Source organism: Rhea americana, unplaced genomic scaffold (assembly GCF_003343005.1).
Source record: "Rhea americana isolate MKP2758 unplaced genomic scaffold, rheAme1 scaffold_53, whole genome shotgun sequence".
In the NCBI taxonomy this organism is placed as follows: Eukaryota; Metazoa; Chordata; class Aves; order Rheiformes; family Rheidae; genus Rhea; species Rhea americana.
Window position 1 is genome coordinate 3,704,276 of NW_028186679.1, and position 26,070 is coordinate 3,730,345.

Sequence of the window (26,070 nt, forward strand, 5' to 3'; positions counted from 1 at the left end):
ATCAGATTATAAAAGACAGAGCTAAGTAAAATTAAATTCATGCAAACGACAAAGCAGAGTTGATGCACACTATGGACAAAACAGCAGATGAGGTCAAAATAATACAGCTATATAATCAGTAAATAATTTATTCTTGTAAAGAATAATCTTGTTTCACAGAATCAACAGTGGGAAAGGAAAAAATAATTACACTGAAATAACTCCTATTTAATTAGGCTTTCACAGCTAGTACAAACTTCCACTTTCATCCCAGCAAGAGTTTCTATTCCTGGCTGTTGGTCTCCTCCCTGAATCTACTTGTTAGSCCAGAAAATATCAGGTGATCTCTGATGCTTTTTACCCACTAGAGAAAGGTTGATGAAACAGAAGATTTTCACTACATCCAAACCCCCAAAACATACAAACAACACACCCTTATCCACATACTCAAAGTTTTCACATCTATCTGCTCCCTCAGAGCAGAAATACAATTTCCATACCTCAATGAATTTCCCTTCTCTGGCAATGCCTTGCATGATTATCAGTTCTTGCATAAATCACTACAAAGATGTTTTCTGCATCCTGTTCTCCAAACAGGGCTGAGCAAAAACCCCACTACATTCACTGATCATTCTGAAATGTTTGAAAAATTTGTTAGTCTTTTCCTATCTTCCTCCCCCCCAAAAAAGAAAACTGCAATTAAAAACATTTATTTTTAAATGWTTTATTTAGACGATATTCAGTATTTCCTTGAATTCTTTCCACTTAACTGTTATTTTAACTGTTATAAGCAAAAAAACTAAAATTGCAACAGCATATCTGGAAAATGTACTAGTGCTGCCCAGTCAGGCTGTCCAGACCTAGTAATAGCTATTTGTAAAAAATCCCGAACAGATCTGTTGCTTATAAAATTACTTTGGAGAAAATCGGGGCAGATCCGTACTAGAACAAATACTTCGCATTTCTAAATGGGGGGTCATAAAGTAAACTCCTCTGATACAACCCTTCGGCTCTTCCCCTCAGTGACCAGAAAAGAACATGATCTTACTGGATCTTGTACTACAGTTTGCAATATCACAGTAATGGGCCAGATTAGAAAATGAAAATAACCACACACACAAAGCTTAGTAGAAGTACGTGCTCGTATTTCTGAATAGAAGGGAGAGGTTGGCAGGGAAACTGTCCTGAAAATTCATCAGCTACATTGTATGTCTCACCGTATGTTTGGGGCAAGGCCATCGAAGTACTGCAAAGCCCAGGCTCTTCTCCACCACTGTGGCTCTAGTTCCAGCAATGCCTCTACAGCAGCTGCAACTTTGGGGATGGGGGGGAGGGCAGCACTTGACCCCAAACTCTTCCCACCCTTGGTTGCAGAACAACTACCCTTTTGTCACTGCCATTGCCACTTCAGCTCTTCGCCAAGGACTCTTGTGTGTTCAGGAAAAGTTTTACTACTATATTAAGCAAGGGAAGAGTTGCTCAACCTCCCAGTGTACATATTCACCTTCTCACACCAAAATGTAAATCCATRTAATGCATTCTCCTCATACATATTTCACCTTCCCAGCTGTGAGCTCCTCATCTCCCAAGCCATCAAACGGTCAGCTAATGTACAGCAACTGAGCTTTGCAGCTCCACAGTGCCTGGCCAGGACAAACTCTCCAAGTCAGGTGATTAAAAAAAAAATGTGAGGAAAGTGGGCTGAGGAGAATCAGAATCAATAGTTTGGCAAGATACACCAAGAGAARGGCAAGGCCCTCTGGATTGGAGTCCTGACCCAAGGAAGCAGAAGTGTGTATAGCACAGCAGATAGGTGTAAGAGAGTGCAAGTTCACCTTAAACAAAAACCAAAACATACCCACACCAGAATAAAAAATACCACCCCGAGTTGTGAATAAATACACATAATTTGCTGCTTTTCTTTTAATTACCTAATGAAGAGACTTCATTTTTAATGAGGTGAGAAATATACTTACTGTCACCTTCTGAGCTGCATTATCTCCATGAATTGTAAGGAAGGGGTTGGTAGTAGCTGCATTAAGTGGTGATGCCTGTGTGCCTGAAAGCAAGTTGTTTATGGGTATCTGTGTTCCTCCAGTAATCTGCAATTGCTGTACTTCAGACTGATGGTGTTGATGGTGATGGTGCTGTTGCTGTACTAATTGGTACAAAAGGGCTTGATGCTGTTCCTTGAGTAAGATGAGGAAAAAAAGTAATTAAGAATTAGGTAACGAATACTAGATCCTCCTTGGCTTCTTGCTTGCCCAGATCTTTAGCCAGGGCAATCACTGAATTAACGCCAGTTAATTTAGATTACGCTAAAGAAATTCCACAAGACTGAGGGCAAGGGAAGAAAGTGCTTGTTAACGTTTCCTGAAATTGGCAGTYTATCAGAAGCTCAACTAAGTCTACTGGCTTTGCCAAGCCTCTGTCAGAAGAAAYATATCTGAGAAGAGTATCAAATCATGTTTGTCAAAGTAACAGAACTATGCAATTAACAACACAGATAGTTAAAACAGCTGCCAAGTGGCACATATGAATACTGTAGGGCAGAGCAGAGCCAGCTTATGATATGATTCACAAATTTTTTTTCTGCTATAATCTTAGTGGAATCAGGGAATAGCTTAGGATATTGTTATAATCAATACATGTTCCCGAATGCTGCTGCCCACAGCTGACGTTGAGCGAGACAAGCCAGCATGTCCACAGAGGATGAAATGGAACTAAAGGCACCAGGCAACAGTTCATAGCAGCACACACAGCCCAATGGCAGWCTGTGATTTACCATGACTGTATCATCCAAAAACACTGAAACCCTTAAAAACCCAGAAGATTTTCAAAAGCAGTAATACGTTAAACATCTCTTTTATATTGTGCTGAGAAGTCTGTCCATACCTTAGAATATTCTAAGAGTAATAAATCATAATTAAAACTTACTGATGTGAGTTGCTGAGTACTGAGTAATTGCTGAAATTGCTGGTGCTGTTGATGGAGTAGAAGCTGTCTCTGCTGGTCAGGAAGTAATCCTAGTCCTGAGGCACTGTAGGGTTTGACAGGACAATACTGTTATTTATACAGAAGTATGGAAACTTTTTACTTAAGCTTTCCATGAAAAAAAGATGTGTATAAATACATGGTTCCCCTTTAGCATTTTGATTGCATACCGTCAAACATGAAATAAAGAGTCTATCTGGTCATTTACATTTTTGTTAATACACACACAGACATTGTCAATCTCCTTCCCCCTCCACCCACCCCCATGTCCTGTTGATACACTTTTTCATTTATTTTGAGCAACATCTAACCTGTAACTTAAGTTCTCTACCTGTGTATTATTTTAAACTCAGATACAATGGTAATGTCTAAATCTGTTTTTCACACAGAACTGCCTGAACGGATTCTGAAGCTCAGAAAGTTACCAAGAGTAGCAATTTACAGTAACATCCGGGAATCTTTTTAATTACAGTATAATATATATATATATATATATATATATATAGTATAATTTACAGTATAAAAAGATTTGAAAGTAGAGCAGTTTTCTCACGTGACCTTCCATCATCTTAGGAGTACTGACTTAAAGCAGCTCCAAACTTGTCCACCACCATGTGATCTACCCATGTTCAGAGAGCTCACAATAACATGGTAGTAAACTTGCATGCCTTAATATTAAAGAAATAGTCCGATACTTGAAACTGAAACAGCACTGAACTCAAGAGYGGCAGGAGCAGTGTTGTGTGCAGTATCAGAAACAACAGTCTCAACTAGTGGAAACTACTTTTATGCTTTTTTCCCTCCCTTATTTTTTCTTCATCCAAAGTCATTTCAGGGCCTTTCCACAGCATAATTCCAATAACAGAAAGGTTCTCTTACGTCTTTCACAGAAAAAAAGTTTGTAATGGAGGAAACAGTATAAGGAACATGCATCTCATTAGTAAAATTGTATTAACACTAATTATAATTAATTCTTGCTTGGCCTGAACATTTTTCTTCTGCATATACAACTAACAATATTGAAACCTCATAGAAAAAGATGGTCGTCATAAAACATCTCAAAAGAAAGGGGAACCAGTGAATCATCTGAGCGAGCTTTATATAGCAAGAGAATTGTGGGGAAAAATGCACTAAAATTATTGTTAATGAGGGAGCAATGGAGAAAGAGATTGTGCAAGAGAGAAACAGAGAAAGGGCACTACCAATAGTTGTACAGCATGAACTTGCAGTAGCACAGAATGGGGAATCACTAGATTCCAGACAGGATGATAATAGTTAGAATGAAAGCAACAGGACAGGGGACTAGTCGTAATATTCTGCGTGACAGGGAGTAGTGCATTACTAGGCTACGCACTCAAACGTTACAGCAATTAAGATGCACAGAAGAATAAACAAAAAAACTTCTGCAATATAAGCAGAACCAAAATCATACAAGAAAACAGAAGTGCTTGGACATGATCAATATATTTTGACATTACCTGAAAGTGGAAAAGCAGTATCAATAACAATCAGTTTTGTATTAACAGAGTATTTTTTATTACAAAGGACTCCTCCTCACACTGCTGGGGAGAGTAACTCAAAGTTCTAGTGTTTTCAGCAGACCTCTGATACTCAAGAAAGGAGGTATCTTTCCACTATGCAAATATCTTTTGTTTAGCCTAGGWAATTTTTATCTTCCTTGTGATATAAATCAAAAAAAAAATATAACCTCCTCAGTAAAATTATCACAGCACATCAAAATAGCAGTACACTTGAAAGTACCAGATTTATGAGCCTAGCGAAGCAATCCTAGACAATGATACTGTATGAGAACATTCAGGAGCTAAGGAACAGTGAGGAAAGAAAATGGATAGAGAAGCTAGAAAAACAGATCCCTTGCATCTTTCCAACCACAAATGCCTTTAAGTGGGTAATCTATCATAATATCCAAAAATACTACTTAAAACAACCCACTCCCTATCTGCGTGTGTTTCTTTCTACACAGAACTGCAGATTTCTTTCCTAAATCGAAGGACAATGTGAGGGGGTGGGGGAAGGGAACAGGAAGAAGAAAATGAGATTGCCCAGGCTCTCCTCTGCCCCAAAACACTTTCAGACCAAGCAGTCCATTCCCCTTCTTGGAAAGCAGCTACCTCATTTGTTATCTGTTTACCTGCAGCTCAAGCAGCAGCAGTTTGCACCGCTTACTATACTTGTTTAGGGGGAAGGGCTGTTTATTACAAATACTCATACATAGATCTTTTCACACGTTTAAAAATTCTTAAGGAATGTCCACTCTAAACTAATTTTGTTGTCAGAGACTGAGAACTGTGAAAACAGCATGCAACTGCATTGCTACTCTAGTTAGGTATGCCTACTGCATCTTTAATTACATGAATATACTGTTGTCCTCCTCCCCCTCTCTCCTTCATACTGCAACGAATGGGARCATTTCCAGTGATACTTCAATCCTGGAAGACCAAGTGGCAGGACCAAGAATGTTCTTTTCTGAACTGAGAAAAACCTAAAGCACATTTACATAATTACATTTGTTTTGGAATGTGACTTGATTTAAAAAACAGGAATAAATGGACACTCTCTATGATCCCCTAAAGCTCAACAGAAAAAATCTTTTCTCTAATTTGACTGTTCATGCTTCCATTAAATTCCTTTCTTGGTTTCATTCACAGAACAGCAGCAGAACTTAGATAATTAGAAACTAAGAAACAAAAACAAAAAAAAATCCTTTTACATAAAGCAGCTTAAAAATTTAGCTAAACTGAGGAACAGCAGACACTGTCAAGAAGAATATAAATAGTAAATTCTTACCTGTTATTTAGTGTAGTTGGCAGCGGATGTGTTGCATTGGGTGGCACGGTTGCATGAGTAAGAGGAGAAGGGTTCTGTGATATTGTTGCTGGGGTCTGAATTACCCCATTTAAAGCCCCTACAATTCCATTGATTGCCAGCTGGTTAGCTGGCAATGCTCCAATTATTCCACCCACACCAGGCACTGCAGGAATGGTGGAGGTTACAGTCTGCATACCACTAGCTAGTGCCCCCACTGTCACACCATTGACCTGTTGAACTCCTGTGACTCCTGAGCCTTGCTGAGCTGGACTCTGCCCAGCAGGTGGTGGAGTGGAAAGAGCTGATGAACTGCTGGTGCTTTGTCCGCTGGAGGTTATCTCCTAGTGTAAAAAACAAACAACAAAACCCCCTCAGCTGCATAAAATTTCACATAACAGTGATATGCAAGGMCTAAGATGAGTTAGCTTGTAACAAGTTTTAAGTTTAGAAGCAACAAATAAACATTACCTGATTTAATACAGGAAGAGAATTGTCTGGTAAAAAACTGTTTCCCAGATGAGGGCTTTTACTGCTGTTCAAAGAATCAGTGCTAGGCGCTAAAGAAATTAATTAAAAAAATACATAGTGTTAAATCTCTACAAAGTGTAAAGCGATTCAGAATAATTATTTCAAAATAATGTCAAAGRTAAACACAGAACAAAAAGCTAGCATAAAGTCATTTTTTAAAATCATAGCTGAATAGAAAAATACTAGCTAGACTGATAAATCAATAGATTCAAACAGAGGTGCTCCAGACTGAAGAAAAAAGAAATCGCACAGAAACAAGTAAGAGTGGYTCATACAAGTCTTCCAATTTTAGGCATTAGAGATCTTTTTTTAAAAACCTCATGCCAATCAGTAGTCTATTCTCATCATCCATGTATATGCATCTCCCATCAACRGTATATATGGATGAAATATCTATTTAATATAATCATCTTTTAGCTGCTCTGATACTTTCAATACTTCCCTCTGCTTACCTGCTTGTACTGGAAATGCATGTACTTGATGAGAAGGGCTAGGATTTGAAGTTATTGTTGGAAAGGGAACTGATAGTTGTGCATTGAGTAGCTGAAGGCGTTCCTTTTTAGCAGTCAGATTCTTTATCTGTTCTTCTAAACGCCTGTTTTCAACCTGAAGTTGATGTAATGATTTAAGCATTCCTAAAACTAAGAGAAAACAAGCATGTTTTATCTTTTACAGCTACAAAGTTTTTCTTTCTTCCAGTTAAGGAATTGCTCATGATTGTACATTGTTGCTAAAATTTTAAAGAATGAATAACACCTTCAATAGAAATATATATAAAAATATATTAAAAAATTAAAATTGGCAAATAATTAAACTATGTGTGAAAACTATTAAACAAAATTATTAATCAAAAATACACTGCATGAGACATTAACTGTCTGATACACCAACACTCTGGCTCAAAGTTGCATCATTAAGGCTTATGCAAGTATCAGTACATGGTAACTTATCCTCAAAACCAAACAGAAAAATAGTATTATTTTAGTAACACAAGTTAATCGTGTAGTTGGGAAAATTTATTCCCGTTATTAAAAAATAAAATTTAACCTACTAGCAAAACAGAAACAATTGTGAAATATGCATTCAACAATATAGCGAACCAAAAACGTTTATGTAAAAATAAACAGAAGTGTTTTTTTTTTTAATGGTTAAGGAGTTGCGCTGTTTTGCTTCCCTGTACAATAAATCACAAACTTAGAGAAGCAATGAAAAAAATTCATCCATTGTTAAATTATCTTTGAATCAGGACACACCTTGTTGGCAACAGTATCTTCCATTTGCTTTCAGAGGTGATCTACAAATCACCCAGCAGGGAGCACTGTGTGAGCACTGCAGTTACCACCCCCTTTTTTGCAAATAAAGGGCATCTTCTGAACTAGCATGATTTCTCCCATGCACATTTTTCTCAATTCTGATTTTTGTTTCAGAACTTGGATTCCCCAACTAGTACCAGAGTGTGACTGTAAAGCCACAGGGATAGCCATTTTTTTAAATTCTAAATTGTATTTGTTTAACATGACCTCTGGGCCTACAACAGACATAAGTCTACTGGTATAGGCACATCTGGTCATTTCCCAAGGATTTAGCTTTTATCCCTCCTCTTCAAGAACATACAAAGGAACCCTCAGTGAGCCCAAATGAGATGCAATAAGACTTAGCTAAACCTGTCCTCCAGCTATCATGTTTAAAGGATTATCCCTGCATGAATTTCCTCACAATTAGCATTTTTGTCAGGATACCATTCATAAAAATACCAACTAGATACCACTTGATACTACCAACAAGAATAATGTGTTCAATAAAGCATAACACAAAAATTGATCTGGTAATAAAACATACATATTTTAACTTAATCAGTTCCAGTGATACTTGAAAAAATAAATGATTTACTCGATTTGTGACTTTCATGAGATACAGAACATAAGCGAGATACAAAAGCAGAGTAAGATACCTGCCAACATTAGTAGGAAGGTTGGGTTTGAGKTTTTTTTGTTTTGTGTTTTTAAACAACAACAGAAGCAGGCAGTTTAGATTTAAAATATCAAAAATAAAACAATAATGAAACATTATAGCAATCCATATCATATGATATAAAGTAGAATTGAGGAACTGTGTTATTCAGAGGTTTATAACAGCTATAGAAGTTCACAGTTGTGGATCATAAGGGTCCAGAATTCATTTCCAAATTCCACAACCAGCTGGATCGATGTGCAAGTTACTTCCTCTTGCATGACACCACTTCCACATCCATAAACACATCAGTAATGACTGAGAACTCGTGTGATCTACTGAAGCCAAGTGCTGCATTAAGAAATATGTTATAATTCTACATTACAGTTGTATTTCATTCACAACAGAAAATAAGTCTTTAGATATTCTTGGACAATCACTGGATTACAGTTACTCATAATACAAACAGTAGTAAAACAGAATGCGAGTACTTACTGTCACTCGGGGTGCCTTGCTCCAGTAAAAACTGCTGTCCTTCACTCCACTGCCTCTCCAGAAGCTGTTCTATGCTGGCTGCTACMGGGGGCAAGTTTTCCCCACAACTGTTCCCTGATTGATCATAGCGAATCTGTAAGCTGCTTACTGGGGATCTGTTGAAAATATTGGAATTTGTACATTTAAAGCAAAGGGGAAAGCTGCTGAAGTTTTTTTTTACTTTATGTCAGCCCATAGCACCTACATACCTTACACTTCTRAGACTAAGCTAATTCATCTAAATCACTAAGAACTCCTGGTTGCAAGGCTTTAACGAAAAATAGCACAACACTTCACAATATGAGAATTTATACTCAGAAAGCCCCAAATCTCTTGAGCATATAGACTAACAAAATACCTGACAAACAGCATTGTATTAAATTATACAATACTATTTCTACAGCAAGAAATAGTAGTATATATAGATACAGTGTACCTATCTTAAAAAGAAATTCTAAACTTTTAGCGRAAACTAAGCATCATTTATTATTAAAATCTGCACAGTAATGGCACTTCCAGACAGAAGGCCATCCACTGCCTCGTTTGTTCTAAAAATGAAACATGTAAAACCAGATTTCTGATGGTCTATGTGAAAATACTATTTCAGAAGGAACTCAATGAACATTAAGGCTGTCCTCTGCCCCTTCTATGCACACTTAGTATGCTTCCTTTTTTAMTCATGATCACACATGGTTCAAAGAATAATCTTTTTGCCACAYGTCTTTTCTCATTCAGGATAAAATTAAATACTCAGGATAGAGCCACTGTGAAAGCTAGGTACCCCTTAGGTTTTAAGATAAGGCTGCTTTTTCRTTGGATGGGCAAAATTTAATCTCTGAGCAAATCCAGATGCTCAATTTTTTTCCTCAGTGTCAGAACTCTGGTTTCAGGTATGTATGGCCTCACTCCTTACCCAGAACTAATGCCAAATCCCACTAAAATTTGGTTGGTGTCTTTTTTTTTAATTGTTTTTTTAAATTATTTATTTATTTATTTATTTATTTTTAGTAATCAGCTCCAGTGACCTCACTTTCAGATTCTTATATATTAGTTACTACTGTAGTGATAGCTCCTGGCTCTGCCACAGGATCACAGCTGCACCACTCTTCAAAGAATACAAACCTATCAAAAAGACCACCATAGTCCCAAGTACAGGACAACATATAGCACTCAGGAAATCAGTGTGTTAATTATGATTAGTGTAATAAGCAGCAGTCACAGCACATTAGCTGCCTAATAACTGTCTAGCATTTTGTAGACACCAGAGCAAACTGATTTTTATAAGAAAGGGGTTTAAGTAAGTGACTTAAGAGCTCTGTAGGTGTCTAGAAGTAATTCCTCTTTCGCATACAGAATGGAGAAAAACACTTATTTAAAAAAAAAAAAACACACACACCGCTGATGAACGGGAAACCAAGGTGGTATTTTCTGACAGGAGATAACAGTTCAACTACATTTAGCCGTTCAGCACAGACTGCCAAACGGACTTAGAAGTAGTTGTCTACACTTTGTGCTGAAATGATGAGAAGGAAGATTTTGCAGAAACATTCTGAACAGAGGCACTCCATACAAACAGTGCACTAAAATAAAAATAGTAACAAAAAAGCTATGGTACTTCTTTCTCTACATGCTTTTTGAAAGCATTCAATTGAATGAATARGTTTTCTAAATTTTTTCCATGCTGCATGTTTCAGTCTAAGTTTTTCTATGTTTCATAATCATCTTCCATTGGAACTACAGCACAGATTTTTTTTTCCTTGTTTTTAAATACTCTGGCCACCCAAGAAAAAGCTATCTGTTCTTTGTGAACTGACAGTATTTCCATACGTTGAGCAACATATAGGATTCTGRCAGAGATGGTCTTACTTTCATATAATTCTCCTTCACCATCCTCATGAAAATCACCTGAAATTTGACCATGTTATAAGCACAAGGCAACATATATATTGAGCATACACTCAGTAGAAGTATCGTATTCAAGAAGTTTAGCTTCCCAGATATTCTCTCTAAAGCCAGGCCAAGCACAACTATAGCCTCAGATGCACAAAAAAAGGGGGCACAAACACATCAACTAAGAAAGCACTAAAACTTGTAATTACAGAGTGTAGCACAATACCTATTAGGTAGGCCTCTTATGCATATGTAATCAATGTTCTAGCCTTTCCTATTTGTTGAGCACTTCCCTTTCCAAAAATCTCTCAAATTATTGGGGTGTGTGTGTGTATACACACATATGTGTGTGTATATGTATGTACAGACACACTTATATAAAGATYTGTATGTTAAAGTATATAAATATATAAAGATCACTATTTAATYGGATTTGTAAATTCTTTATTCTTTTAGAAGTAAAATGTATTAACAAACTTAAAAGCCAGTTCAYGGATAGGTAATACCACCTAAATATTATAAAGAGTATGCTCATCCCAGTCAACAAGAAGTCATTTGATTAATTAAGGAATACAATACAGGATCAACAACACATGTATGCTTAATTATCTAATTTGAAAATATTTACTACAAATTACTATAATAATCTCAGGCAGTAACAATAAAATTCATTGCTACAATGCTGCATCTGCCTAACCGCAGGATTTTTTTGKTTTTTTAGCTATCCTAAAATCCTTTTCATTATAAAATTCCCCACAGTCAGTGCCTAAGTGATACCAATATAATTCATATGGGTTCTAGTATGGAAAATAAAGTCTTTTAAATACAAAGCTTCACTTAAAATACATAAAAAAAAAGTTACCAAAATAATTTAAAAAGCAATTTTGAAATTTTAAAAGCAAATACTATAAAAACAAAATTATGGGATTTTAGACCTTCTGCAAGTATGAAAGGAAAGTACGATTATCGCAACAAATCCATGGAGATTATCAGTACATGTGGCTAAAATCATAAATAAATCCTTTTAAAGTATGTCTCCACATCTTAAGTAAAGTCTTTTAATTTATAAACCTAATCTCAGTTGACATAAAAATAAGTTTCAGACTATTTGGAGCTATGTGAGCGTAGCAATTTATATATTTTCATACTTATATATCTGTATCTATCTATCTATATATGCAATGCTACTTAAACAGGTAACACATAATAAAAGATAATGAAGTTTCCAAATCTTAAAAAGTTTCCTCCGCCTGCACTCTCCAATGTAAATAACGCTTACCGTGGTGAGAGACTTCCTCTGGGTGAGCTTCCTCTGCCAACAAGGCTGCGGCTATTATCTCCGAGATCTTGATCTGCAGTGTAAATATTTCACAGCTGATAAATCAACTCTTATTCGGTGAGAGTTTTTAATGCTGATGTAGATAGTCTTAAAATATCTTAAATCTCAACTTCTTCAGTATTGAAGACCAAATACGTAACTAGTTTAAGACTGCTGAACTGTAGCACGTAAGGTGTTGTCCTTACACATTTCTGAGGGTGTAGCAGGCCATGGATTATGTTCACTTCTTTCATTCCTTTCAGTTTTACAGCACAGAAGTGTGGTTTGCATTTGCAGTACCCTCCCCTCAGCCACTTTTAATTTCTACGGTGAAAGTAATGAATCACAGCTGTGGACAGCTAATCTGTATGCTTATCACAGCAAATCCTGATGCTTTGTATTTTTTTTAACACTTTGCATCCCAAAACAACTCATAAAATATGTAACGCATTAAAATYGCCGCTATCATCTAACAAGCACAACCTACTCTACAGATTCACTGAAAACTTTATGAAAGCATGTAATTCACAAATTCCTACTTATAAGCAGAAGTATAGGCAAGCCCCTTGCTAAAAGGTAGTAAAACAAACAAAAAAGGCCTCATTAAATACACAGAAACGTTTGGCTTGGAAGGACTCAAAAGGGTTACTTTCCCCATGGCCTCTCCATAACCCCCCCCGCGCCCCCGCCGGGGCTGCCCTCCCCCGCTCCGGGGCGGCGACCTCCGACCCTCGGCGGGCAGAGCCCGGCTGCTCCCCCGCGGGCCGCGCGCGGCGCAGCGCGGAGCGGAGCGGAGCGGAGCGGCGCGGCGCTCGCCCCCTCCCCCGGCAGGCAGGGCGGCGAGGACGCGCCCGCAGCTCCTCACCGGGACCGAACAAAGCCGGGCCGCGCTCATTAAAACTCCACGAGAGACCGGATGTTACAAAGCGTCCAGGGGTAACAGCCACAAGATTATTAAACGCTGCAGAAGTTCTCCAACGGGATCTCTTTCGCCCAAACTTGCGTGTAATGCAATTTCATGAATTATGCAAATAGAGGCTCAAACTATGCACGACAAAACCCAGAGCTGTGGTACTCTCACTGCAAAGAGCTAGGAACTGAACACATCAATCACAGAAGTCACAGGAGACATTGTTGCATTCCTGCCTGCTGATGGCTCTGCTTAAACATTTACATTTTAGACAGTTTTTTTTAAATTAAAAAAAAAAAAAATAGCTGTTCTGCGGGACAACTGAGAATTTACTTCCAGCACATAACAACTTTATACAGACATTGAATAAACAAATGTGGAGCTCAAAAATAAAAATCTAACAATCTTTTTTAAAAATACGTAAGCCTGGAAAGTAGCACAGGTTTTCAAGACCAACAGTGAGTTTACCTGCTTGACTGTTCTCAGACTGAGCAATAAGTGCTGCCATCGCCGAATTTGGATTCAGCCTATTGCCATACATGTGGGAGGGAGGCAGACTGAGAGAGGATCCAGGTAGGGTGTTCGCCTGCAAGACAACAATTGAAACTTGAGTCCTTTTTTAAAAAAATGGAGGGAAATGCTAAATATATTTTAAGGAAGTCTTCCTAATGCACAATTATTAGTTCTTTTAAAAAATTAATGTATTTGGAAAAAAAATTGATTATTTTCCATCTGGGAGTACAGAAATAAAATTGCAATACTTTTTAAACACATAAAGCATTCCAGTGTGGTTCACAGTTGGTTTTGGTAGACAAATTAATAAAGAAAACTTCTAATAAAAATTTACTGCAGCAAATCTTAAAAATACCTAAACTGCACTTTAAAACGACCAACATGTAGCAGGACATCCTCGCAATCCTGAAGTATGCACTCAATGCTCGGACTTAGTAGCACGGCGACCATGTGGTTATCCTCCTAATTATTTAATCTTATTAAACCATTTACAAAATAAGGGCAGGTAGACAACAGATGTCTCACAAACGCTCGGGTTCCCGACATCACAAGCCGGCTGTACAGGTCAAAAGGTCCAACTTTCAGCTCTACAGTTTAACTACACACAGCCATATTTCCTTTGCTCTGCTCCGTCATTAGTAAAACCTGCACACTGTTTTGTTACTTCCTATTTTGATAGACTTGGAAGCCTGGTGTTTTTTTGTTTTGTTTTGTTTTTATTTTAAAGAACGCAAACAGCCATTACAAGTATGTTTTCTATACAATAGGGGGCTCAACGAATCACAGCTTTGCCCTGACCCCATATAAGGGACTGTATTTTTGGCAGTTGGCCAGCTCTACTTACTGAAGAGCTCCCAAAGTTTGTGTTCATTCATGTTGCTAACCACAATTCTGAAGGTCTCTGCTGGGACTTGTGCCAAACAAGCGAAAATGAACCCTTAAACAGATGAAGCTAAGGAGGCTGGCCAAAATCTTGCATAATCCAATGCAATAAAAATACCTTCTTCCTTGGCTGCTTATGCTTTTTCCCCTTTCAAAGAAAAGATGTGTTAAATGCTGAGTTTCAGAGACACAAGCAAAGAAAAAAGGCATTGCTGCTGATGAAAAAATTTGCATTTTCCTGTCTGATTAAAGAAAAAAAAAGATTTCAGGAAAAAAAAAAGATTATATTATTTGGGGGTGGGGGGAGGAACCTGCAGACACACAACTTGTGATATTACGGATTTTAAAATGAGTCTTTGAAGAAAATGTAAACCACCTTTACAAAAGCAACATTTTTTTTTTTTATGAAATATGAGAGAAAAAAAGAAGGTGAAGAGTAAGGAACTCAATTTGTGGGACATTTTGACACGTATAACTGCACACGAGAGACRAGGGAAATATACTGGTTATTACAGCAAAATATTACAGAGTATAAACTATGTCTCTGGAAAGAATCACACACTACCATTAAGTTTTGGCTTTCAGCCAACATATTAAACTTGATGAATGGACTTTTATGAATTCACACAACTGTTTTCAATGATGCTTTATTTACTATATACTGGTGAGAAATTGTGCCTGATACTCAAGTTTTTCTACTGTCACAAAATTAGAAAATGCAACAAAAAATTATTTAAAATGATTGGGGTTTTTTCACTTTTCATTTTAAAGGTAAATATAAGATTGCAAGACAGTTTCACCTCAAGTCTGGGTTTCTTTTTTCTTTTCTTTTTTTTTTTCCTTTACAGAATTACATTTCTCTTGTAGAATTAATCCAAATTAGTCATAACTCTTAAAATAACACAGGCATTTCCACCTACCTGGGTATGCCAACAAATTCCAAAAATACAGTACATTACTACTGTGACACACACTGATAAAGGAGGCAATACCACACAACTCCTGCTGTTTTCCTCAATAAACACCTATACCACAATTCCAACTAAACTGTTACTGTTCACTAGTAACCTTCAATTGTTGTCCCATTTTCCTCTCAAAAAGCAAATCTCAACAACATATTTTTGTCGAATTCTTTCACTGAAAAAAAACTTGCAAAATGAAAATTACCACCATTATCCCCTTCCAAATCTGAGAAGACAAGCAAAATAAAAATCTACACATTCTTAATGTAAATAAAATGTTTGCTGTTGTGAATTCTACTAATGTAACTTTAAAAAAAAATCCTACAAATATTGTGGTTTATTTCTATTTAGTTTTAGATTACTCCTACAAAACAGGTTTTTATTTCTTAATTCTAGCAAGCGAACTGCTGATATTTTATGCAGAAACTGGTGCGTTTATTCGCTGCAAGGCTACTTAAAACTGCATAATAACAACTATATTTATATATATATTTATAATGGCAAGGCATCAACAAGGAGAATACATGTTTAATTGACTACAACATGCACAAATAGCTTTAAGAACTTATTTAAATTAAAAGTATCTAAGCTTTCAGCTTAGCTGAAAGGAGTTGCTAAAGTGTGGTGAGTAACCATCACATCACAGAAGACATCAAAGGAATTACACAATATTTGCTAAGTGGACAGACAGATCAAAAGACTTAGCATGATTTAAACAATATCTAAGAACCTGAGTTTTTTCACAGGTGGTGGTTCACCCTAAACTCACCCCCTGTGTATACTTTAAAAGACTAGTAAAGGTGTCCTGCAACAAATTGGAACTACAAAAGTTCTCGTGACATCGCATATCCTGTGCATCTCTCAAAGGGAAAAGTCACGTTAATAAAACTGCTCAAGTAGCTGGATAATTTTTTTTTAAAAAATACTTTTTTTTAATGGCAACGTAAGATGACAAAAATAAAGATTTGAGAAGCTTTACATACGTGACAACTTCATCTGACAGGAAAGTAGAGGAGGTGGAGGAGCACTACATTATTTAAAGGTGAAATAGGAGCTTCATGTTTCACACACAGTCGAAACAAGCTGTAGCAAGCATTTATTAAAAATGCGCAATCATCTTGTCAATATATATTAAGGTCACAGGATTGAAACATCTTCTGAAATGCAGTACTTTTAAAGCTGTAGGATTCTTTATTTTAACAGATTCTATTTAAACAGTCAACATACAACACATGATTAATATGTATGAACTAATGAAGAAACTGCTAAGTATTTATTCTGAAAAGATCGTATTTTTTTTGGAAAAGCACTTTTGCAGAAGGGTTTAAGCCTATCTAGAGGTATATACTATATTGCTTTCATTTATGGCATGTTCAATAAATCAGTAAAGCAATAAGTAGCAGAGCAGCACAGAATGAAGATACACTGTAATTCAAGGAATACTCGATTGCAATAAGCACAAATGACTTTGACTGATGCTTAAAAGCACTTCCTTTACCTCAAAAAAGTGTGTCAATTAATTAATATGAAAAGTATATATGCAAGTTAACTAAATTTAAGTGATACATGAAAATATCCTGTGAAATATTTAAAATAGAGCATACTTCTTTTATTTTTACATCATGGCAAAATGGTATTTTGCTCTAACAGCATGAAGTTTCCTAAATTAACAACTGTTTCCTAAATTAACAACATTCATAACTGTACATTAGCTTAATTCTCCAGAGAAAACAGTTCCTTCATTTACAAAGTTAAACACCCTTTAAAAAATAACAAATGAAGAGGAGAAAAGGAGTCAATACTTAGCTCTATACTATTATATTGGAAAGGTCTCAAAATCTGAGAACCTTTGGGCATGCCTGTTCCCTGTTCAAGTTTTATACTAGGAAGTATTTTCTGATAACAGGCCCCATTTCTGTCTCAGCTCCACACCAGTAAGGTTTTAATACTCAGCGTGTGATGAGAGATGAAACCAAGTGTGAACAACTTTCAGGTCCCATGAGTAGGCTGACTGTTGAAGCTGTCAGGTTCAATTGCATCATTCCACATTATTCAATGCCCCAAACTGCTCCCTAATTGTTAGGGGCTTAACATATTCAAAACCATTGTTTAGGCTAATGCTGAAATGCCTACAGTTGAGTTTCCATAAAGCAAGGGGAGGGATTTAATTGTACTTAAACCATTACTGAACTTTCCTTCTTTCATGATAGGACAACAACGTCGGCCTTAACAACCAATTCCAAGACAACTTCTTAATAGTTTATATTCAATCAACATATTTTTTCCCTTTGTGCTTTAAAAATACTCACTGCTATATTGTAGTTTTAGGTTGCAATACTTTGATGATGCTTTAAAATTAGTGATAGAGCATTTAATTACTTACTCTAGTCCATACACACTTGTCAAGAACAATTTTAAAAGATTTGAAAGATTCCCATTTAAAATAAAAACATATCATTTCTCCTGCATTGTCCATACTCTTTAAATACGATTAACAAATTAATGTGCTTGGGGTCATAGTATTTACCGATCATACTAGTTTTTTTCTTCCACATGTCTAGTACCATGCTTCAGTAGAAAGCACGGAACTTCYCTCTGTTGCTACTAACACAAACTGAAGAAATCGAGAGCACTAGATAATAATAACTACAAGCAAACTACTTCTGAAAAGTATACAGTGAATTACTTTTCAAAACAGTATACAAGAAACTTGATGCAGGATTTTTAGTGAATGAAGTAAATAAAGTTCTGTTACACTTTTGAGAAAATATTATTAATGCTTTAAACATAACTGTATACCTTCATGAAATAAGGGAGAAAGTTCAAACAGAACTTAATACTAGCAGAAGCATACTTTATCTAGGAAACTCTGAAGTCACCTTAAACTGACTTATTTTAGTCAATGGCAAGCAATATTCATCTGAAAAATATAGTACGGATAACAACATCAAGAATAAAACCTACATTGTGATTAAACGAGTTAGACACCCAAAGATACTCAAGCAATGTACATAATGCTAAAGCCAACTGCGATTCACTTTTTTAGTGAAGAAAGCTGAAGAAAGTGACAGCTGCAAAAGCAACCTGCCCTCAAGTTTCACCATTTAGCTTAGACAAATGTAGGAAAGTGATTTTACTCCTACAATTTTATAAAGTTAATTATATTATGGGACGCATACTACAGCTGACTCTTCTTAGTATTCAGTGCAATAGGAAAGAGACTATGCTGCTGCCTCCTTTTCCCCTTCCAGGCACCTTTGGTACCTCCCATAATTCATTTAGGAGATGTGGGGGAACCAGTGCTGCACATCACCACTTGCCTTTTCTCAGTTCTGTTAGCTGTTCACATGGTATGCAATACATATCGAGATAAAGAGCAGCCAGACTGCAGTTACTGTAGCAACACCCTAACTTACCGGAAACCCAGGAGAAACTTGTGCCAAATCAAGAGCTTTTCATACATCACTTGTGGCAATGCAACCCTTGAATATTTTCACCACAAATATGGAATATGCTTAAAAATAACCATTTAGACCTCATTTCCTACGAAAGGAGAATTTAAGCTTTCCCGTGTATTTTCTTGTATGTCAAGAAACACCAATGGAGTTGAAGACAGCAAAAAAATTCTTAATAAAATCCTGTTTCCACACTTCGGAAAGTCACCACAGATGTAACAGGATAAACGCTACTTACATGTTTTTAATTGAATCAATATATTTCATATTCATTAGCTGAATACAGTTAACTTTAAAAAAATTATACTGACTTCTCAACTAGAAGAGCCTACAGCACTGAAAGTTGAAACTGCCTACATTGTACTTCGTACAGCTAATCTCACTTTATCTGCTATCATACATCCATCGACAAAATGCATCAACCCAAACATCCACTGTAGTCATTTACTCATTCATTCTCTGAAAAGAATACTAGACTGAAAAGATACCCCATCCCATACAGCCACCACAACCATCCAAGCACTTTGATGTCCTGAAAGTTTTCTACAGATAATAAAGCTGTAATTTTCTGAAATGAATTGGACTGTATACACACACACAAAAAAAAACTTAGACAAGTAAATGTTTTTACTAACTGCCTGAAATAAAAGAATTAACTGAAAAGCTCAATTAGGATGCCAGGAAAGTTAAAATGAGATCATAAAGAGGTTTTATCACCTCTTAGAAAAGAAAAAAGCAACTTTTCAATCAAAAGGAGCATTCAGTTGACATACAAATTATTATAATTAAAATCTTTTAAGAAAACTGTATATATGACATGCAGATAATCTATCCATAGCATGATTCTACATCACTGCATTTGTACTTTTGAATGCTGACGGCAAAATATGGTAGCTAAAGAACCTTCAAACTTCAAGCTGTGATGAAGACCCTTGCTTATAAACAAGCAAAAAATCAAATACTGTCTTTGAGAATCAATTGTTTTGATTAAAATGCACAAATAAATCCTCCAATTAAATGAAACCATCTATCCTTCAAACAGCAGCACTCAAATATTTTTCAAGAGAAGCACAAATGAATGCAACTGGGAAACACAGTGGGAATTGAAAGGCAAAATGAAAAATTAATGGCACACCTACAGAAACTAATTTATACCTCTGCCCACTGTACAACAAGGGCACATGAAGTCATTAAAAACCACATGGGTACAAAGTCTGTCTTCCAATAACGTGAAAAGGCTACAACCTCAACTGTACTGCTAGTTTACTATCCTCTTCCACATTATCTGAGCTGGATATTCTCTAAGATTTTAACTAATTAAAACCTAATTAGTTATAAATTTGCTAATTACACACAGAAGATAAACCTGTACAAAAACATAATAAATGCTCCCTCATTAAGAGTATAACTTCACAATTTTTCCTAAGGAGGCTTTACAGAGTTAAGATCCTGGGATTCTTCCTTCTCCCCACAAACCTAAATGAAACTGAGCTATCATTTAAATACAAACCCCTTTTACCTCAGTTTGTTTCTCCAACCTTTCCATTTACCTCTATTTTCATAGCACTTAACCTGTATATGCTCTACACAGACAATGGAAGCAATATCCAGCATAAGAATCTGTTTTCCTTGAGAACATCAACCAGGAATCACAATTTCACTTTCATATTGACTAGCAGAAGGAATGATTTGATTAGGAAACAAAAACAGTACACAAATATTCTATAATAATCTAATTTCTCAACATGAATATTCCAAAGAAAGCCAATTTAGTGAGACACACTAATAATATGTCCAATAATGGATTCAAGAGAGAAGTAACTACTTCTCAGATCATCTGTAATTTCAAAAATAGTAATGATCATGAATTAGCTCTTTATTCACAAACAGTGATATTTTAAATTTCTAAATAAAAATTGATACTGTTTGCTATTTAAATGACAAAACAAGCATCCATAGCAGCAGAATTACTGCTGTGTGAAAAATGCTTGCAAGAATACTCAACATCTTACAGAGGGCCTATAGGACACTACATCAACAATGAACTTTGCAGCTTGTAACAAAGGATATGCTACGTAAATTTGAAATCTTTTTCAAGTCAAACGTAAACATTTTTTTATCTAAGTATTTTTGTATTCTATCCATTGCATACAGACTAGAAAAATTCACATTTTTCACATTCAACACCATTACTATTGTCTCAGGCAGCTAAATTGAAGTAGTGCTACACTCAGTTCAATGAAGAGGTCAGTGTGCCTCAGTTGCCTGGAGACTGATGGTTGCTACAGCAGCACCAGATAAGCCAAGCTAAATAAGCTTCAGCTTGAAGGCAGAAAACATTTATTGCTAGACAGAAACACTGATGTAGTCGTCTCAGCATGCAGCATTGTGCAAAATCATGCAACTGCCTTCCAGACTACCTGTATATTGGATAAATATATGTGAAGACAGTCTTACTGAAGCAAGAAGAAAATATAAGAAGAGTTTAATTAGGCTAAATAGTAGATTACTTACAACTATGATTCCTTTGTTCTTCTAGTTGAGTCACATGTTAGAAGGAATTTTCCCTCTGGCTGTAAATTCTTCCTCCTTGCTACTCTCCTCCACCCCCACCCCAAAAATCCTCAGTCAGACTGAATGAAAAGAAAATTAGATTTTCTACACATTTTGCCTAGAAGTAACACGGAATTAAAACAACTTTAAAGCGATGAACAAGAAAATTTTGATGGAAAAGCCTTTATTGGTAGAGTTCTTTTTACATTTTTAATTTTGTAAGTCCCTTAAACTTAAGAAAATTTGACATAAACATGGTTTAATGATTTTGGAAGAAAAGTCACTATCTTGTACTTACAGCTTACCRTAAAATATAACCCCTCTCTGCCTACAACTCACTGACGGATGAATTTAGACTCTTTCTAAATCTACTAACATTGGTGACTTCCTGTGATGAGTCCCAAAGACAAGCAATATATTCTATTAAAAACTTGTTCTTTTTCTCCTGGATCTTCCTGCCTTCCCATTTTATATCTTTAATTTTCTCTTAAATCATGAGATAGGGAGAATAGAGTAGTTTCAGCATCACAATTAGTAATCCTTGTTGATATTTTGCCTTTGACTCAGTGGCTAGGAGCCTCTTCTGAGAGATCTTATCAGAATTATTTTGATAGCTACATAAAATATGTCAATTGTTTTTAATGCATCCACTATTTCTATTTATTTAAGAATTCTAGTAGCCTAGTAAGGATATGATTTCTTTTTCCTGGAATTATACTTCTCAATCCATATAAATCTTGACTTCCAGATGTTTTATTATTCTATTTTTAATTACTACTCATTTTAAAGGTAAAGCAAAACATCATTAGAAAGACAAATCCAGAAATATATAACTGAAGTGAAATAAAGCTGTACGTTTTTCTGATTTTATGTTGGATCTAAAAACTACATTGCAACATAAGCTACACCAGAACTGAAAATACACCAATTAAAACAAACTAAAAGAACTTAATGGATTCTAGTTAATATTCATATGAATATGAAATGTATTGTTCATCTGCAGGAAAGATCATCTAACTTCCTTTACATAAAAATAATTACTTACAACAAAAGGAAAAAATTAGCGTCACCTGATGGCATGATGTTGAATTTCTCCAAAATAAGCACCCTTCAGTGAATAACAACATGTTAACAACACACTGCTATAAGCTATGTCAATCCTTTACAAAGTTGACTGCTTTCTAAGAGGAAAAAGGTTTTACATGGCATCCACCCACCCACCTGTTACACAATATGCAAAGCCCTATCAAAGTTACTAGTTTTGCAGATAAGCCAGTAGAAATCTATACTAATTGCACTCAGACTCTGGATTTAAGAAAGGCTATTCTGACAGTATTTCTATACTAATAAAGAGACTTCAGGAAGCAACCAATCTCAGGGATCAGAAGAACGAAGAACAGAATACAGGTCTTTCCAAGTTATGTAAATCATCTTTGATTACGTGTGCTATGTAATTTACCACAATTAAGATGAGCTCTTTTGAATGGCAAGAAAGAAATGGTTTGAATGAGTTCATTAAAATAATTTCAAAGTCCCTAATTATAAGTCTTAAGGTATCTGATCCAAAGGTGTCTGCAATGGCRTTATACTAAATTCTTAACTCCAGCCATTACATGTGGTTGTGACGCATGTCTTGACAGTGGAATAGGAAGCCAATTTAAAGCAGCCATCTCTGGGCTTCCCAGTACAAGAGAGACATGGAGCTACTGCAGCAGGTGCAGCAGAGGACTACCAAAATGATTAGGGGACTGAAGCATCTCTCATCTGAGGAAAAGCTGACAGAGCTGGGCCTGTTCAGCCTAGAGAAGAGAACGCTGAGGGAGGATCTTATCAATAAGTAACTTAAGGGAGGGTATAGAGAGGCTGGGGCCAGACCCTTCTCAGTGGTGCCCAGTGACAGGACAAGAGGCAATGGGCACAAACTGAAACACAGAAAGTTCCACCTCAATAAGAGGAAAAACTTCCTTACAGTGAGGGTATGGAACAGGTTGCCCAGAGAAGTTGTGGAGTCTCTTTCTTGGAGATACTCACAACCATCTGGACACAACCATGGGCAATGTGCGTTACATGACCCTCCTTGAGAAGGAATGTTGGACTAGATGATTTCTAGAGGTCCCTTCCAACCTCAGGCATTCTGTGATCCTGTGATCTAGTACAAAGCTTACTTGAAGAGTGAGAAGGTCACATCTGTCACATCATAGTGTTCCAGAACAGAGGGCAATTTGTCTTTTCTGATGTTTTCTTTCTGCTGCCAAAGAAAAGTTCATTAAAGCACTAACAACTACTGTCATTTTCTAAACGGTGTAGGTGGTTCCCCAGTGAATTCATTAAAGGAACTTAGGCTTTAACTTGCTTGGCTCTAGCAAACTTCAGATGCTTATCTGGAAACTTTCCTCCTTTCCTCATGTCTACTTGAAGCTGAATATTGTACAAAATAAAGAGGAGGGGGCAAAAAAAAAAGGTATGATTCTCAGAACAAGATTGGCAAATGGAAGTAGAATGAGGCCATAATGAATTTGAGAATGATATCCATAATTTGAGGCTATAATTGGAAACTCAGCAGGCAAAAGCAGTCAAGCACATTCATTTTACTGTGAAAATGCTCAAATTTGCTGTCTGAAGACACTACAAAAAAATCTCAATTTTAACTTTCAGTAAAGACTACTTGTTGAAGCTGTACTTTTCAATTTCCTTATAATTTCATCTGCAGACAATGTTCCATACCTGTTTTAAAACACATAAATAAGCCTTCTCCTGAAATTGTTCCTACCCTTCCTGTTGTCAGGGATAAGAATTAAGAACAGAGATCATCTTTTCTTGCATTTTCAATGATTTTCTTGTGGCTGAGAGAGTAGAACTGCTAGCCTTGCTAATATGCAAAAATATGAGCAGAATTAAACTACAAAAAGCAGAGAAAAATGAAACAGGAAACCAAAAATAATGTAAACTAGTGACTCAGAGAAAGAGCAGAGGGCTAAGATACAAGGATCCAAAAATCAGGACTAGAGTAATTCACAAGGTAAGAAAATAAAAACCACAGAATGACAGAAGTATCTGAAACCAGTCAGGTGCTCTACATTCAGAGTATGAAAAGATCTTAGGATTCCTGAGCTTTCACATTCCTCAAATGTTAACAAATACCTCCAAATCTATTGAAAAAGCTAACCCCTAATTCCCTTTAAAAGCGGGATCACACAAAGGAGGATAACTACGACTATATGCTTGCTAAAGAAAACCCTGCTGTTTTCCTACAGCTTCCAGGGGGAATAAAGTCAAACCAACTTCAGGGATAATGGAAGCGATTTAAGCAAACTTATTTCACTTAGAATTGCAACTGAGTACCCACCCTCCCAACTACCACATCTCCACTACACAGGCATAGTGGCACTATAGTTAAGTGGACCTATTATGCTGAAAATTAAATCTTAGACTAAACAGAGTAATGAACAGCAACTATTCAGTTTCCCTTTCTCTGTTCATAAGAACTGCTGTTACAAATGCTTCTTTTCCTTCTATCAGCTACTACTGTGGTCAAGGAAGCACAGCATCTCATGTGACAATGGGAATTTAAGACTAAAATTGAACAAACTGCAGATGAGGAAGCTCAGCTACATTAAAAAAAAAAATACAACTCCACTAATGAAAACATTTTTCTCCTTGTCCTATATATCTGCTGGACTATATCTGTAAAACAGGTTGGTGTCATGTATGTGCAATAATGCTTGAAATTGCCTCATTTATGCTTATATAGTCACTAAAAACTTGGATACCATCACATGGGAGGAAAAAAAAAAAAAGACCAGTTAAGAATTTTATCATAGAAAGTTTCCAAAACACAAAATATTCCTAAAAAATTCTCAATACATTGAGATTACGATAATCGAAAAATCACACTTGATTCATACAATAGAATCAAAGAGTTGATTTCTTCAAAATAAAGAGCTCTACGTGTTAAATAACTACTGTATGCAAATTCCACTCCCCCTAAAAACACTATTGAAATTAGATGAAAGGATCATTAAGTGCATTTTTTTTCTTAAAAGGAATACAATCTGAAAAATGGCTTTAATAGTCAACAACTGGAAGAAAAACTCCAGACAAAAGCCTTAACTTCTATTTCTGCAGTCTAATCCTCTGGCGCATAGAGCAAACACTTTCTTCGTAATGAAACGCTAAAACCACTAAAATCAAATGAAAACTAAAAAAAAAAATCCTAATTATTATTTTCTGATTCTAACAACTACCATCTCCTGACAAGCAGGACACGAGTCCTGCCATACAATATCAAAAGATAGCGAGSCACTTAGGTCATTTTTTATTATGAAAATACCATGAACAACCTGTCGGAAAGAGAAACACAGTAGACTGTTACAGAACAAAATAACAGGCTAACAAACGTCTTCGCTATGATTAAACACAAAACACAAGGAACTCTTTGCAGATGAGGCCAAATTCCAAATACTGCAACTTGTGACTCAGTGTAACAGGGAAAAATCAAGACAATATTCAAAATCTAAATGCAAGAAAGTGATTTTTCCTCAATAGAATGTACATTAATTTGCATGAAGAGGCTAAGACACACACTGCTGAGAGAAAAGATCTCTCAAAAGAGTTTTTGATCTACTAATTTGCTGTCACATGCATAACAGGTAACAACAACAAAAAGGCAGAAAAGATTAATCTGTAGAAAATCAGGAACAGATGTGTGTATCATCTCTCATATTTGCCTTTTTTTCTTACATTTTTGTGGTTGTTAAATGCATCGCTGTGCTC

The 26,070-nt window shown here is 36.1% G+C and overlaps 1 protein-coding gene across 5 annotated transcripts in view; it reads right to left on the reverse strand.

Moving 5' to 3' along the window:
- Window positions 1-26,070, reverse strand: part of MLLT10 (MLLT10 histone lysine methyltransferase DOT1L cofactor) — a 138,740-nt gene that overhangs the window by 1,646 nt on the left and 111,024 nt on the right. For 4 of the 5 annotated variants that reach the window (XM_085318345.1, XM_085318349.1, XM_085318347.1 and 1 more), the window contains 8 exons: window positions 13,401-13,518; window positions 11,984-12,056; window positions 8,776-8,930; window positions 6,783-6,971; window positions 6,271-6,359; window positions 5,782-6,143; window positions 2,917-3,019; window positions 1,956-2,168 (listed from right to left, as the gene is read on the reverse strand). In XM_085318345.1, the coding sequence (XP_085174471.1) occupies window positions 1,956-2,168; window positions 2,917-3,019; window positions 5,782-6,143; window positions 6,271-6,359; window positions 6,783-6,971; window positions 8,776-8,930; window positions 11,984-12,056; window positions 13,401-13,518 (1,302 nt within the window). Of the gene's footprint in view, window positions 1-10; window positions 613-1,955; window positions 2,169-2,916; window positions 3,020-5,781; window positions 6,144-6,270; window positions 6,360-6,782; window positions 6,972-8,775; window positions 8,931-11,983; window positions 12,057-13,400; window positions 13,519-26,070 lie in introns of those variants that run through there. The other variant, XM_085318348.1, reaches the window with a different exon arrangement.